Source organism: Dendrobium catenatum, unplaced genomic scaffold, assembly GCF_001605985.2.
Source record: "Dendrobium catenatum unplaced genomic scaffold, ASM160598v2 fragScaff_scaffold_1557, whole genome shotgun sequence".
In the NCBI taxonomy this organism is placed as follows: domain Eukaryota; kingdom Viridiplantae; phylum Streptophyta; class Magnoliopsida; order Asparagales; family Orchidaceae; genus Dendrobium; species Dendrobium catenatum.
Genome location: NW_021320019.1, coordinates 6,164,559 through 6,179,239, shown reverse-complemented (window position 1 = coordinate 6,179,239; position 14,681 = coordinate 6,164,559). Strand labels below are relative to the sequence as shown.

The 14,681-nt window shown below is 35.5% G+C and overlaps 1 protein-coding gene across 2 annotated transcripts in view; it reads right to left on the bottom strand.

Annotated features, from left to right (window-relative positions):
- Nucleotides 1-14,681, bottom strand: part of LOC110102749 (ribosome-recycling factor) — a 39,410-nt gene that overhangs the window by 22,134 nt on the left and 2,595 nt on the right. The window contains exons 2-3 of one of the 2 annotated variants that reach the window (XM_020831208.2): nt 12,774-12,920; nt 12,570-12,685 (exon numbers count right to left, since the gene is read on the bottom strand). In XM_020831208.2, the coding sequence (XP_020686867.1) occupies nt 12,570-12,685; nt 12,774-12,920 (263 nt within the window). The remainder of the gene's footprint in view (nt 1-12,569; nt 12,686-12,773; nt 12,921-14,681) is intronic. The other variant, XM_020831209.2, reaches the window with a different exon arrangement.

The window sequence follows — 14,681 nt, the reverse complement described above, 5'->3', positions numbered from 1 at the left end:
GTTTAGACACACTCATACAAAAGAGTGTCCCAATCCGATCGAGCAATTCGGGTGAAAAGAATGACCTCCCGACTCGCCCGAGGGAATGACTCGACTCCAAAACTTCATCACAACAAGATCAGTTAGGAGCATATCTCAAACCTGCTTCAACTGATTATGACCGCCTTGGAAAGAACAAAAAAGAGAAAATAAAATATAGAAGTAGTGTGCAACCACTATAACTACAGCACCCCCTCGATCTCTTTCCTTTCTCTTCCCAAAACGAAGCATCGAGTCACCCCCTATGTAAAAAATTTATTTACACCTAAAGGGTAACATTATGAAGAAAGGTACGTTTCCTTTCTCTTCTTCTTTGCTCCCTACGTCATAGAAAGATACGTCAAAAAGCCGATGGAAGCTCACATCAACACCCACCAACGAAAGGTAAGCTTTCCCTTGAAAGAAAGACTCAGGCAATATCACCATCCCCACAGATGCCATCAACAAGCAAGCCAATAACCTCCAAAGTAGTCACTCGTCTTTCTTATAAGTGAGAGACTACGAAGCATCGTGTCAACAGCCATAAATGGAAATAGCAACTAATTAAATAAGAGAAGACATCGAAAAGACTCATCGACATAAATGTCATCACCTACCGCTCAATGTAATCCACTCAATCTACAAAAATATTTAATATTCCGTATATAAAGGATAAACATCACCCTACTGAGACAAAGGTTACATCATCTACAGCAAAACAACTACAACAAAGCCTCTCAGCCATTGTTGGCCCGCTCTCCCCTTTGTAACAAGCTCCATAATGAGTAACACGCAAGTCTCCAACATGCGATGAGCCTTATGTGCCCTAACACTATAGGTGACTACATGCACCATACCATCGTCATCAACAAAGCACCTCAGCCCTATTAGCTACCTCTTCCCTTTGCAACAAGCTCAGCAATAAGTAATGTGTGAGTCTCCAACATGCGACAAGTCTTATATGCACCGGCACTATATGAGACTATAGGCAACATGCCATCATCATCACCAAAACACCTAAGCCACTATTGGCTAACTCCCCCTTTGCGATAAGCTCTACAATGACTAATGTGCGAATCCTCAAGAGCCAGCAAGTCTTGCATGCCCCAACATTATAGGAAACTACCGGCATCATGGCACTAGAAGGTATGCCCCCTCTTTGTGACAAGCTTTGCAAAAGCAGCGCATGGCTCCCCTCTTAGTTGGCGAGGTTCTGGACCTCAAAAGATGGTAGCGAACAGCCCTGATGAGTGATTCCCTCTCCTTTTAATGCGACAAGCTCCACAATAAGATCATAACGAGTCCCCTCAGCCAGCAAGTCTTAATGGTTACCCCCGTGAAGACTAAGGGTGGGTTTGAGAGGACATTTTCACTGCTTCACTTTATGAAACATAACTAAAGGAATGTTTGGGGTACTAAGTTCCTGCTCCGTTTTTAAAATTTTTGCGTCTCGCCGTTACATTTTGCGTCCTGAGAAGGCCTCCTGCGTTCTCCTGCTTTATGTGGTTCGAATGTGTAAAAAATACATAAATGACCTCGCTGCAAAAAGGTTCGTCGTCTTCATCCTCACAAAGTTCTGCAATTTACGATTCTCCCCTCCAGTGAAACCTCTACCACCTTCTCATCTCCACCGTCCGATCATGAAGTCGTCAATGTCACGCGGAATGCGAAAAATCTCTGGAGCACTGTCGTGCTCGCGGCTGACGCAGAATAGACATGATGGATGTTTAGGCTTAGGGTTTGAAGATTTGGAGGGGGAGTGAATTTGAAATTGGAAGGTCAACAATATCTCGCCTTGAATAAGATGACAAAGCAATTGAAAACGGCGTCTTTTTGGATCTCCAGCAGTCGAGTTGAAACGACATCATTTCGGATATCCAGCTGCTGACGAGAAAAATGAATCCACTTCGGTGAGTTAGATCTGACAGCGATCTTAACATATCAACGCCGCTGACCATTTGTGGTGCTAGATCGTCTAAGCCAGAAAAGTTGGCTGAGGTGGATGAAGCCTATCTAGTCGCCGATGAGTGGAATCGAGTAAAAGAGATGTGAGCCCTCCTCTCATCTCTGCATCTTCTTTTCTATTCTCAAAGCAGAGAAGTCTTGGCATCTAAGAGAAATGGCCTTTACCCATCAAGCATATTGCTTGGCACTAGGAATTTTGTTTCCCGAGATAATCACAGTCACTTGACTCAACCTCTTACATATTTGTGTATAATCTTTTGTCTGGTTAATACAGTTTATTTTATTTCCAAAGAAATGCCTCCAGGGTAATATAAGGTTCTCATAACATTCAATTTTATTTAAGATTATTTTTAAACTATGATAGTACACTGTTAAAAAAATATAAATTATTTGGTAAAATTAGATATGATTTTTTTATTTTTAGTTTGTTATCATTTTAAAAATTGCATATAAATTATTATCTTTTATATCAAGATATAAGGTATTAATGCAATTTTTTAACATACAACTGCAACACAACAGATCAATAGTTATACTTCCCAAACAAAATATATTGATTTATATACAACAATTTTAAAAAGTAGCTTTCTGTGCAACAACTTTACAACCTACTTCACCGACAACTGCAGCCGTCCCAAACTCACCCGAAGAGTCTAGCATAAGGCGTAGTCCATCACAGGTGATTTCGTGTATAATCAACGAACCCTCTCAACCATTAAGCCACAAAAGACAAATTCGTATCACAAAAAAAAGAAAGGCCAAAGCCTCAACTTCTTATAAAAAAACAACCATGCACAAGGTTGATATACAAAAACTAATTGAGGTCGCCACTTAAGTATGAGAAAGTACGATAAAAGTAACCAAATGATAGGAACTTCTTTATATGTATAACATCAAAGGAATAGCAAGATTATGAAATAAGGCAGATGTAACTCACCAGTCGAACTCACGCCCTCTCTACTTACCTCATAGTCACTCTCAGGAAATTCTTTAAAGAAACAGGAAGGATCACCGAATCTAGGATTGAGTTCACCCCATGCTACCAGCTTCCGAACGCAATCAATGACACCATTAAAATAACGGTCACCCAACATACATCCAAAATCTCCACCATGCACAATGTAGAGGGTTTCGTTCAACATTTAAGTCAACTCGACAACAACCGGCTTAGCCCGATCTTTGGAATCCACAACCGACAATGCTTCATCCTTTGCCGAGTTAATTCAAACTGATATTATTCTTTCATCTAGGCAATCTCCCCTTTCAGTCGATTCACTTTGCTCACCGTCTCCAGGTGGATCTTCCTCTCCTCATTCAGAGTGAACTCAACATATTTCTTCACAATATTCACACAATCTGAAACTAAATGACACTCATGACTACCTTTGCAGGTACCTGAAAATTTGCATTTACTCATGCTCTCTTCTCTGATTTTTTTCATTTATCTGACAATTTCAACATCCGATATTCAAAGGATCAAATAAATCCAAAAAATAAATGTACACCTACGATTACCTTTGTAGGTACCCATTCAAAGGTGACTTGCAAGTTACGTTCAGGTCGAGCAGATGACCCACTCCTCTCATAAAAATAGTCCGCTCGAAGGACTCTCTCAAGAACTGTGAAGGAGTTTAACACTGGAGCACGGCGGACCAACTTCAGCCGCATCTTCCATGTTGCCAACCTCCTGGTGAGGGCGACCTCAAATGTTCCTCTCTCATTCAGGCAATTTTTTATTCATCCCAGCCAGAGTCAAGTCCCTCATGTGAGATACATCGATAATCAAGCTAACGGCACATATCGTCCCCATAAGACATCTCTCGCACTTTGATTAACTTCAAGACCATATCAAGATGCTACTCCCTCTCCTCTCTCTCTCACCTAAATAGGGTGACCTTAGACCAGCTTCCATGCTTTACGTCAGTCCGATCTCCTGACTAAATTTGGACGCTACTCGCTCCTTCTTACCTCAATGGGGTAACCTCAAAACAGCTCCCTACTACCGATGAATCGATCTACGAGTTCATCCTACTGACATCCCCGCTCATGGAGATCGCCGCTTCACTTGGCACAAAAAACCAAGCTACATCAAGGATTAATGAGACGGCTACTATATCCCCCATAATTCTTCAAACCCTATAAATAGGGAGAGGAGAAAGAAAGCAAGGGGGACGATACAATATAATATAACAAAACATAACGGGAACAAAAGACTGTCTAGGCAAGAAGAAATACATGAAAAGAGAAATATTGTGCCATTTCTTCCCCTTTCTTAGCTTGAGCTTTGCATCGCACAGCCCTCTCTTTTATTATTCTTATAAATCTAGCTTGAATAATAAATATTTTATTTAGATCCACTCTCTCATATTCTAACTTCATCATCTTCACCTCCAGGCTCTCAGTTCACAAGTTTGTACAAGCATGGCCTTAGCATACTTTTCAAACAACATCCTTGGAGATTGCTTCAACCAATACAATGCTCTTTTACCTTACTTACCTTTTGTGATATATTTAATTTAATTCTCAATGGACCTTCACACATACTTCATCCTTCAAGTCCTCATATAAGAAGGCATTTTCACATTGAATTATTCAATCTTCCAATTCCTAATATAGTTGCTAAAAATTAGAGAACTATAAAATTGCTTAATTTAGCAACTGCAGCAAAATTTTAAAGTAATCAATCTCATATATCAAAGTATAATATGTGGCAGCTAACCTAACTTTATACCTTTCTAGTAAACATCAAATTTTTACAGTAAAGACCCAACTATATCACACTAGTTTCTTTCATTTGAGTATTTTTGCATATTCCAATATTATGCTTTTTTTAAGGTCCCATTTCTTCATTCATAATATTATTCTAATTCGTATTATTTAAGGCCTCGGAGACTATTTAGGGATAGAAATCGCATGCAAGCTAATGACAAAGGACTGGTCAATATAAGAAAGAATTTTTTACAAAAAAACAAGCGCAATGAATGTTTAATAAAAGTTATTGTACCTTTATTTGTCAGTAGAATCAATGACAGGGACTAAGTCAGTTTGATTGGATATGTCTGAATCGAGATGTCATTCTTCTTGAGTAAATTTGCAATGGCTGAGTAGGGGAATTGGCCTAGTAAAATAATGATGTTCTTCATTGAAAGTGACATCAATAGACACTCACACACATGGTAATATTAGTACTCGTTTATGTGGGACAATAAACAATGATAAAACATTTAATTGCTTGAAGACTAAGTTTTTCTATATTTTCAGAATGAGCATGAATAAAGGTAAAAAATGTCAAATGTTTTGAAAATAAGATTGTTTGCGGTATTGAAATGATGATAAAATTTATTTAGGACTTGTGTAAGATTCTTAAACCTGAGGTCCTTGGTAAGAAATTAGTTGACGATATACGCAACTATTAAATTTGTTTCCCACAATATAAATTTTGAGAATTTTATTTAAAAAAAGGACTATTGATGTCGTAGGTAGGTGATTGTCATCTCATTAGGTAACTCAATTTTGTTAGGATGTAGAATTTTTTGTTTTTTTAGAGGGACAAATATTGATGTCATAGGTAGGTGACTGTCAACTCAATAGGGTACTCTATTTTGTTAAGATGTGCATGCATAACATAACTCAAGTATTATGCTTTTTTTTTAATATGATAGAATTATTAAATAGTCTTTGGTATTATCATATCTGACTTTTAATTTCAATACCAAAGTTATTTTTTATCGTGTTGAAAAATATGGGAAAGATTATATTTAAATCACATTTTGACTTCTAATAAAAATATCTATGACCTACATGTACAACCATTCATAAAAAATAAAAACTACCAAGCCTCACAAAAACTAGGTGCAAAGGATAGTCAATATAAATAAGAGAAAAAAGAATAATTGTTATTGTGTCATTGAAAATTTGACACGTTTGTGATTTGTGTTTTACTTGTTTCAGACATCACGCTAATTTTTTTTATATTAATTTATATGAATAATGATAGAACTATGATTTTAAGAACAATAAATGATGAGTGGCTAAGGCATGGGTGTTGAAGCCAAGTTTTTTCTTTGTTGAATTTAAGAGTTTATGAGAGAAATGACAATATTAAAGGTTGGACAGAGTTTTCTTAATTATTGGATACCTCAAAATGATAGAGACCATTACTTTCTTTAAAAAGCCCAATTATCTTCCTCATGCCCTATTTCTAAATGCCACAATACAAAGGATAAAACGTAATACTAAACATAAAATCTTTGGTCGGCATTTGAATGGATACCAGATTGATAAATGATTTAAATACAAGGGAAAGTCTAGGATTATGAGAAATTTGCTTATAAGAATATCTCCTAGACCGGCCACAATGGTCAAGGATCTATCAACAATGTTTATTTTCTTATTTACTATGATAAGAGGCATATGAAATAGATTTTTAAAAGGAGCTATCATATGATGCATAACTCGTGAATCAATTATCCTGGAGTTAGAAATAAACATCTCTAAAAGGAGATAATACTTGAAAAAAATTTAGTATAAATAGTTGTTGTATATATTTTTTCAGGTGCTTCTACTAAGCCAATTTGTCTTCGTTTGCATTGTCAAAGGCCAATTTTTTTTCTTCCCTTTAGAAATCGATGAACCAATTGCAACCACTTTAGATTGTTATTTTCATTCAACCAATATGTTGAATGGACATTTTCAACTCTCCCCTTGGATTCAAATTCCATTCCCCAATTCCAAGAGAACTCAATAACAAGGGTATGAAGGTATTCTTATTGTTGTTCGTGGTAAGAGAAAATGTGGTTATATTCATTGGAAAAAAGTACAAAATGAAAGAAATGTGGTAACTTTTTCAGGACTTCTACTAAGCCAATTTGTCTTCGTTTGCATTGTCAAAGGCCAATTTTTTTTCTTCCCTTTAGAAATCGATGAACCAATTGCAACCACTTTAGATTGTTATTTTCATTCAACCAATATGTTGAATGGACATTTTCAACTCTCCCCTTGGATTCAAATTCCATTCCCCAATTCCAAGAGAACTCAATAACAAGGGTATGAAGGTATTCTTATTGTTGTTCATGGTAAGAGAAAATGTGGTATATTCATTGGAAAAAAGTACAAAATGAAAGAAATGTGGTAACACAATGACGAAGGCTGCAACAATGGAACCAATGTATAGTAATGCAGCGATGAAGACTATAATAATGGGATATGTTTATAGCAATGACATGATGAACACTACATTTATCAAAAAATAGGAGTGAAGGAAGAAAGATAACTATAGCAATGAAGGTTTGCAAGTTCTAAATAACATATCAATGAAAGTTGTAACTTATGGAAATGTGCAGAAAATTGTCTAAGGCTTGAATATGACAACAAGAATGGGAGAGATTTGGTTAACTATTTCATTCCAACATTTATGTATAATTATTAAATTCCTAGTAGAGACTCTAATTTAGAAAAAGCTTATGATAAAGTTCCAATAGAAGTGCTATGGAGTGTTGCAGAAAAGAAGGGGTTAATAATGCTTATACTCGTTGACCTCCATACCACAAAAAAATAAAATAAAAGCAAATTTAGATAAATATGTATATGTATGTATATATATTGTGTGTTAAAAAAAGAGAAATTTTGAAAAAAAAAAAAAAACAGAAAAAAAAAAAAAAAAAAAAAAAAAAAAAACAGAAAAAAAAAAAAGAAAAGAAAGAAAAAAGCTTAAAAAAAAATGAGAGTTTTATAAAAAAGGGAAATAAAAAAGATGTTTTCGTATATTTTGTCTTCGCCGCCATCATCATCAACATCGTGCAGGTATAAGTTATAAACTCAAAATCTCATTATCGACGTTCATGTCGAGCCGGAAAACCACCCATACAAACTTTTCTCTAGCGTGGTGGGAAGGGAACCCGGTGCGACACCTACGGCAAGGCGGGTAAGCCCTGTACATGCTTTTCTCTAGCATGGAGGGGAAAAAATATAAAATTGTGTATTTCAAACAGGTGCCCGAAGACCAATACACGCATTTCTCTGGTGTGGTGGGATTTAAGACTTTTTGGCCACGGGGTCATCCGACACCTACCATACAGGCTTTTTTCTATCATGGCGGGAGGTCCAGACTCCTGAAATTTCCCCTAAATGGGGGAGACGTCGGGAGGCTACCGAAATTTTGCTAAAAAGATAAAAACTTGGAAGGAAACAGGGGACCTAAGTAACAATAAATTGAATCTAAATGAACTTGAACTTTAAGAGAGATAATTAATGATGATTCAATTTGTACTCAAATGAATAAATACAAACTTGATTTGGTCAATGAAGATTTGGAATCAAATGTGATATGAGCTATAATGACAGTGAACTCAAACTTGGATTAGAGTTTGAACCCAATGAGCTCAAGCTTGAACTTGAACTTGACAAAGAACATAGTGGACATGAATTGAACAATTTGAATTCAAACAAAAACTTGGTGTGGATCACAAAAGACCCGACTCAAACATGATATCGAATGAGACTTAACTTAAACTCGATGTAATGACCAGAACCAAATTTAAATCCAAATTGAACCTGAAATTATCTTAGACTTGATTTGAACATTAAACTGGCATGACTTGGATGACATTCCTACAATCAACCATTTTGCAAGTATGCGTGAAAATTCTTATGGATGTAGGAAGGTATGCAATGAAATGCAACAATGTTTTGTGGTCGACTTCAAGAAACTCATAGACAAGCATAACAGCCTACTTACAAGCAGTAAGGTCATGAATACATCTGTCGTTTACAATATAAGATCAATGTTCAGTGAATATAACAATATTCTACGAGCAGCGCCAAGATAGAAGTAAAGGCATTCAACCCCGCAAGCAATAGAAATCAAGAAGGAATATACATACTTGATTGCAGTTAAGTATGCAAGAATCCTCAACGAATTGATGACGGGTAGAACACCAAGAGCTCGCTCACATCCATCAAGTAATGGAGTTGAAGGAAAAATATAATTCAATTGCAACCAACATAATGGAAGTTTAGATGCGTACTATAACCCATCCATGAACTATTACGACCGAGGCACAATGATCACACTAACCACACCTACAAAAAAGCAAGGATAAACACAACAAATGCGACATCATGTTTACAAGAGGAATACAAAAGGTTCACGATAAGTGCGATGAACATAATAGCTCGCTAACCGATGTGCATGAAAAGGTTAGTGATGAGTGTAGCAGTGTCCTACAATCAAGATCAGAATACAAGCAAGCATATTCAACATTACAAGCTACAATCAATAATGGTCAGCGAAGATTTATTCAAAAAGTCTGAGGTAAATGCCACCTTTGTACAATCAATACCACTTGATTGAAAGTGAATACAAGGGCTCCCTTCAAGTAGAAGAATTTGACAAGCAACAAACACATTAATCTTCTTGCAAGCATAGATCAAATTAGAGGGATAACAACTGTTTTACAACACTCTTACGATTAACCTCTATTCAATGACTGATAAATACATTGATCTTCTGCAAGCGAAGGGCAAATGATATGCTGCAGATGTGAGCTCCTACGAGCTGCTGTAGGAAAACCGACTATGTCCCAATGTGCGGTCCACAAGCAAAATACAAGAGAGTAAAGGCAAATATAAGCTTTTACGAGCTGCTGCAGGAGACCCATCAAATATTCCAAGAATGCCTCGTACATGCACTATAATATGTGTGCGCATAGGTACACAAAAGGAGAAAATGCAATTGTACACCCGCTTGTTGTGGGTACACACATGACGTTTATGGATGCTTCGTTGGTCAATAAATGAAATTAAATTTGAATCTGATCCTCCTAAGTAGGTAAATAGAAGTCTACAAGTTTTAGCAAATAATTATAAAATGCCCTCAAATTTTCACAAAATTCAAATATTTTCAAGTGACCTCAAAGTCACCCCAATGATGGCCGTGTTGAATATTTCAAAATGCCCTCAAATTTTCATAAAATTCAAATATTTTCAAGTGACCTAAAAGTCACTCCGATGATGGCCGCATTGATAGAAGATCTCAGAAAGAGGGGTCAATTTCAAATATTTCAAAATACCCTCAAACTTCTACAAAATTCAAGTATTTTCAAGTAGTCTTGAAGTCACCTCGATGATGACCGTGTTAAATGCAGAATCTCAATCGAAGAGGTTAATTTCAAATACTTCAAATGTCACCTCAAATACCCATTCAAAATCCAAAACTCTAAAAAATATCAAATTTAAATATTTAAAATTGAGATCCAACCATTCAAGTGTTTAAAGCAAAATCAATCCACCCTCCGCAACAGTTTGTTGGATAGACAAATTGAAATTTACTTTAGCTCACGTAGAGCTGATTCCTAGTCGAAAATTTCACTATGATCAATTCTCAAATAATCTCCTGCCAGTAAGGATGTAATACATGTCCTCTGACCAATGGTTTTGCCGCCAAATGGCATCGCATGACAAACAATTATGACATGTGGCCCTGTGAACCGAGTGGTTTTATCGCCAAATGGCACCACAAGATAACGGTTATTGTCAAAGCAAAAATGTTCCTTAATGACATCAAATCCTTGAGATATGAATCAATATGATATAATCAATAAGGCACAAAACCCTCTGTTAGCTAAGGTGGATTTAAATTTGTCCCCTTAAACATGCACCCACCCCATGTCTACAAGGTACCCTTGAATGAAGCAACCCATGGCTGCCGACAAGGGATCATTCTATCAGGTTGGGTCGACTACCTCCTCTGACGAAGTAGACTAAGGACCACGATGGCCTGGGATGATGCAACCATAGGATCTTGATCGGGCTCATCATCACTTCCCCCACCATCCGCTTCAAATACAAGATAATGAAATTTCTAATTTTAAATATCAAATCTTCAAACTTCCAGTACCTAAGCCCATGCTTCTACTATATGCCATATCCACATATTTCTATGTATTTGATTAATGACTAGCCTTAATCAAAAGTTCTCTCTCGTGATCGGGAGGGGTAATTAGCTACAGGGGCTTGCGCCTATAGGAAACCAGAACTCATATCATAAAGTCCTTGCAAAATGAGGGCGAAAACTCTGGGTAGTGTCTTATCTACAAACACATTTGTCTTCCCAAAATTTACCCTGGAACTTAATCCGTTAAAACTCCCTCAAAAAAGCAGTGAGGGAGGCCGAGGCCGAATTTTTGTAGCCCACAATACTCACATCATTAAGGATGTGTATGTAGGAGCTCTTACATGTGTTCAAACATAAGGAGATTGAACCAAGCATTTTCCTATTTCAGTTGGATTAAATCAAGGATCATCTTTAAGCCCTTATCTTTTTGTTTTATTCATGGATGTTCTTACTAGTCATTTGCTGGAGGTTGTACACTAGCATATGATTTTTGCAGTGATATTCTTCTTGTTGATAGTAAACTTGAATTATGGAGGTCAACCTTAAAGTCTAAAGGTTTTTGCTTGAGTAGATCTAAAACCGAATACATTGAGTGTAATTTTAATAGTAATATATTTAATGGGGATTATGACTTTAGACAATCAAGTCATTAATAAGAGTACACATTTTAGATTTCTTAGGTCTATTGTTAAGAGTGATGGTGAAATAGATGGGGATGACATTAGAAGAATTCAAGTTGGATGGTTGAAGTGGATGAATGCATCAATCCTGTTGTGTGATAGAAAGGTAAGAGTAGCTCCAGTGGCAAATAAGATTAGAGAGAGTAGCCTTAGATGATTTGATCACATAAAACATCGGCTTTATGATTACCTGGTTAAGAGAGTAGATGTATTTGATTTGGCCTATGTTAAGATAGATAGAAGTAGACCTAAAAAGACTTGGTTAGAAAATATTAGAAATGACCTATTTTAAAAAATAAAAAAAAAATAGAAATGACCTAATTTTATTATTTTTAAATGATAATTTGACTCTTAATAGAACACAATGGAGAAAAAGGATTCATGTAGCTGACTCCATGTATTGGGATAAGGGCTTGATATTGTTGTTGTTGTAGTAGAGCCTCTAATAAGAAACTATATAAAATTAGAAAATAATCATTACAATTTTTTATGGATTAATGAGTTGGCAAAATAATGACAATAGTCCACAAAGTAATGAGTAGGTAGAAGGAATCCCACAGATCAATCATGTGGTAGCGAAAGAGGAAGAAAAGAGAGCAAAAATTTTGGTGAGCGTGGGTTCAAGTTCGGGGAAATTATATAAGCATTTCACAAATACTTCATTGTATTATGTATTGCTAGATTTATTATCATAGCATAAAAATCATCTCCATTATAGAAAATTCTAGCCAAATCAATTCCATACTTTGAAACACATCATCTTTCTCAGCCCTGTTCCCTTACTCTCCTATTACCTATTGTAACTTTCTCTATTCCACTTGTAAAATTGATTAACATAAAAGTTACATGATCCTTAACGACACACCCAACCCAATGCCACAAAAATTATAAATTATTATCAGCTTCCTCAAAACATACAGGTAAATAAATCATGGTTCTTAATGATAGAACTTATGCATTAAATAACTTCAGCGATGCAGTCAATTGCAAAATTTTGTGTTAGATTTAGTTACATTGGGATCATGAGGTGTCACTGAGAGAGTGTGTGCATCTACGGAAGAAACAACAGCGACACGATTTAATGGCAACTTTACACCATGTGCATCAACAATTATATGATCAAACATCCCTGCAAAAGGTTGTATGAGTATAACTATTTTAAACAACAAATTTGAAAGTTTTGACAGCAGCCATCAAAAAGAAAATGTAAAGTACACCTGTAGATGCCCTTCCTGTTCGGATTTTACTCAACTCTCTTGATAAAGCAGCAATTGCTGCCTCCATTAAGGATAGTGTATTTGATTTGACAGTAGGCCCAATGTCCGGAACAACTTGAATGGTAGCACTACTACTCTCATCCTCTGCTAAAATCGGATGGATAAACACTATCAGATTATGCAAAATCAAAACTGTACCAAATTTAAAAAGTTCAAAACGATAGTCATCTGTAACAAACTTCATCAAGTTTTATAAATGCACTTCCATCATATTAAACAAAATGGGTTTTCATATATGGGATGAGAAATCAAGCTTCATTGCCATCTGGAATTAGCAATACCCACTTAAAAAGATTCAAACCAATACAACTGTAAGATGATAAACATGAGCCATGAAAAAAATTTGAATGGTAAAAGTTTATTGTGAAGTGATGCTGATAATTAAATTACATAAGCATAAACATCAATTTATATGTTCATGTTAGGGAGGTCCCGGGTTAAAATTACAAAAATAAATTTTCTGCGACACAAGAATTAAGGCAATATGCATCAACACCTAGACAAATCATGATAAAATGGCTCATGAATTGGGTATACCTTTTATACATAAAGATTCATAACTACAGACAATTTGAGCCATGAGATTAGAAACTAGAGTTTTTCACTTCTTAGTTAAAAACAAATCAGAAATTTCAAAAGGAATTCCCTAATAAAACTTCCCCTTGAAAATAAGAACTCAAGGCATCATGAATCTCTGTTTATTTATTTCATCAATGATGGTAGGTACTTACGAAGCTTTTATTTGATAGGATTCGTTCCATGCTATGGAAGGAAAAAAATTATTCTTGAACGTTGAACCATAATAAGGGACTACCAATGCTTGAGGCCTGTGAAAAATTGCTCCCAGCCATGGAGCTACCGCTATTTTAGATTTAAATTTATTACAAAAATTTAAAATTTGCTTTTAATATTGAAGAATGCAAATTTCTTTCTAATTCCTAAGAGTTTTTTTTTATTTTTTTCATGATTTCTTGTCATCTCTAGAATCAATACATGAAACCTTTTTCTGCCAAATCATTTTTATTTCCATTTATAAATCCTTTCAATGCAATTCCTAATCTAATATCAGTAATACATTTGTGAGATCTTTATATAATATGACGATCTAATGAACGGGCTTTGACTAGTCTTGTCCATTAATCTTTATTGAATCCTATTTTCTTAAGCATAATTTTACTTATATTTTGCAAGGAGACACAAATTAATTTGTAAAAAGGACTATGATATTTACATTCTACACAAAGTACAAGTAAATCTTACCTCATACTTTATATTACTAATTCAACTTCATTCTTCGAACATTGTTTTGCCTTCATAGTCATATTAACAGGTGTCAACGACATGATATTTTTCACTCATACAACCTCTATGTAATGCAGAGATAATGTTGAGTAGATCATTTCCTCCCCAGACCCAGCATTGTAAGGGGCTTCACAAACAAGGTACGCATTCATTTAAACTTTTAAGGTTAAGAATTAAATTTTGATTATGTGCTTGTTCAGTATCACTTCCTTAGAAATTTGTTAGGCTGTGGTTAATTGGCAATGACTTTAGATAATGATGCTATCAAATATTCTGTATTTTTATATTGAACATTAGTATGTTTTTTTCAAGGTTTTTAAAAGGCGAAATCGGGAATCGAGGCATTTTTTCTAAGCAAGGCGAGGCGTAAGCCTCGAGGCGGATCGAGGCGTAAGCCTCAAAACGATTAAAATAAATTAATTTAAAATTTTAAATAATGACAAAAAATAACAAAAATAACAATTATTTGTACTACCAATAATAAAATAACATGAATACAAAAATATACCAGTCTGCCGGGGGTCCAAGGGGGCGCTGCCCCCTGCG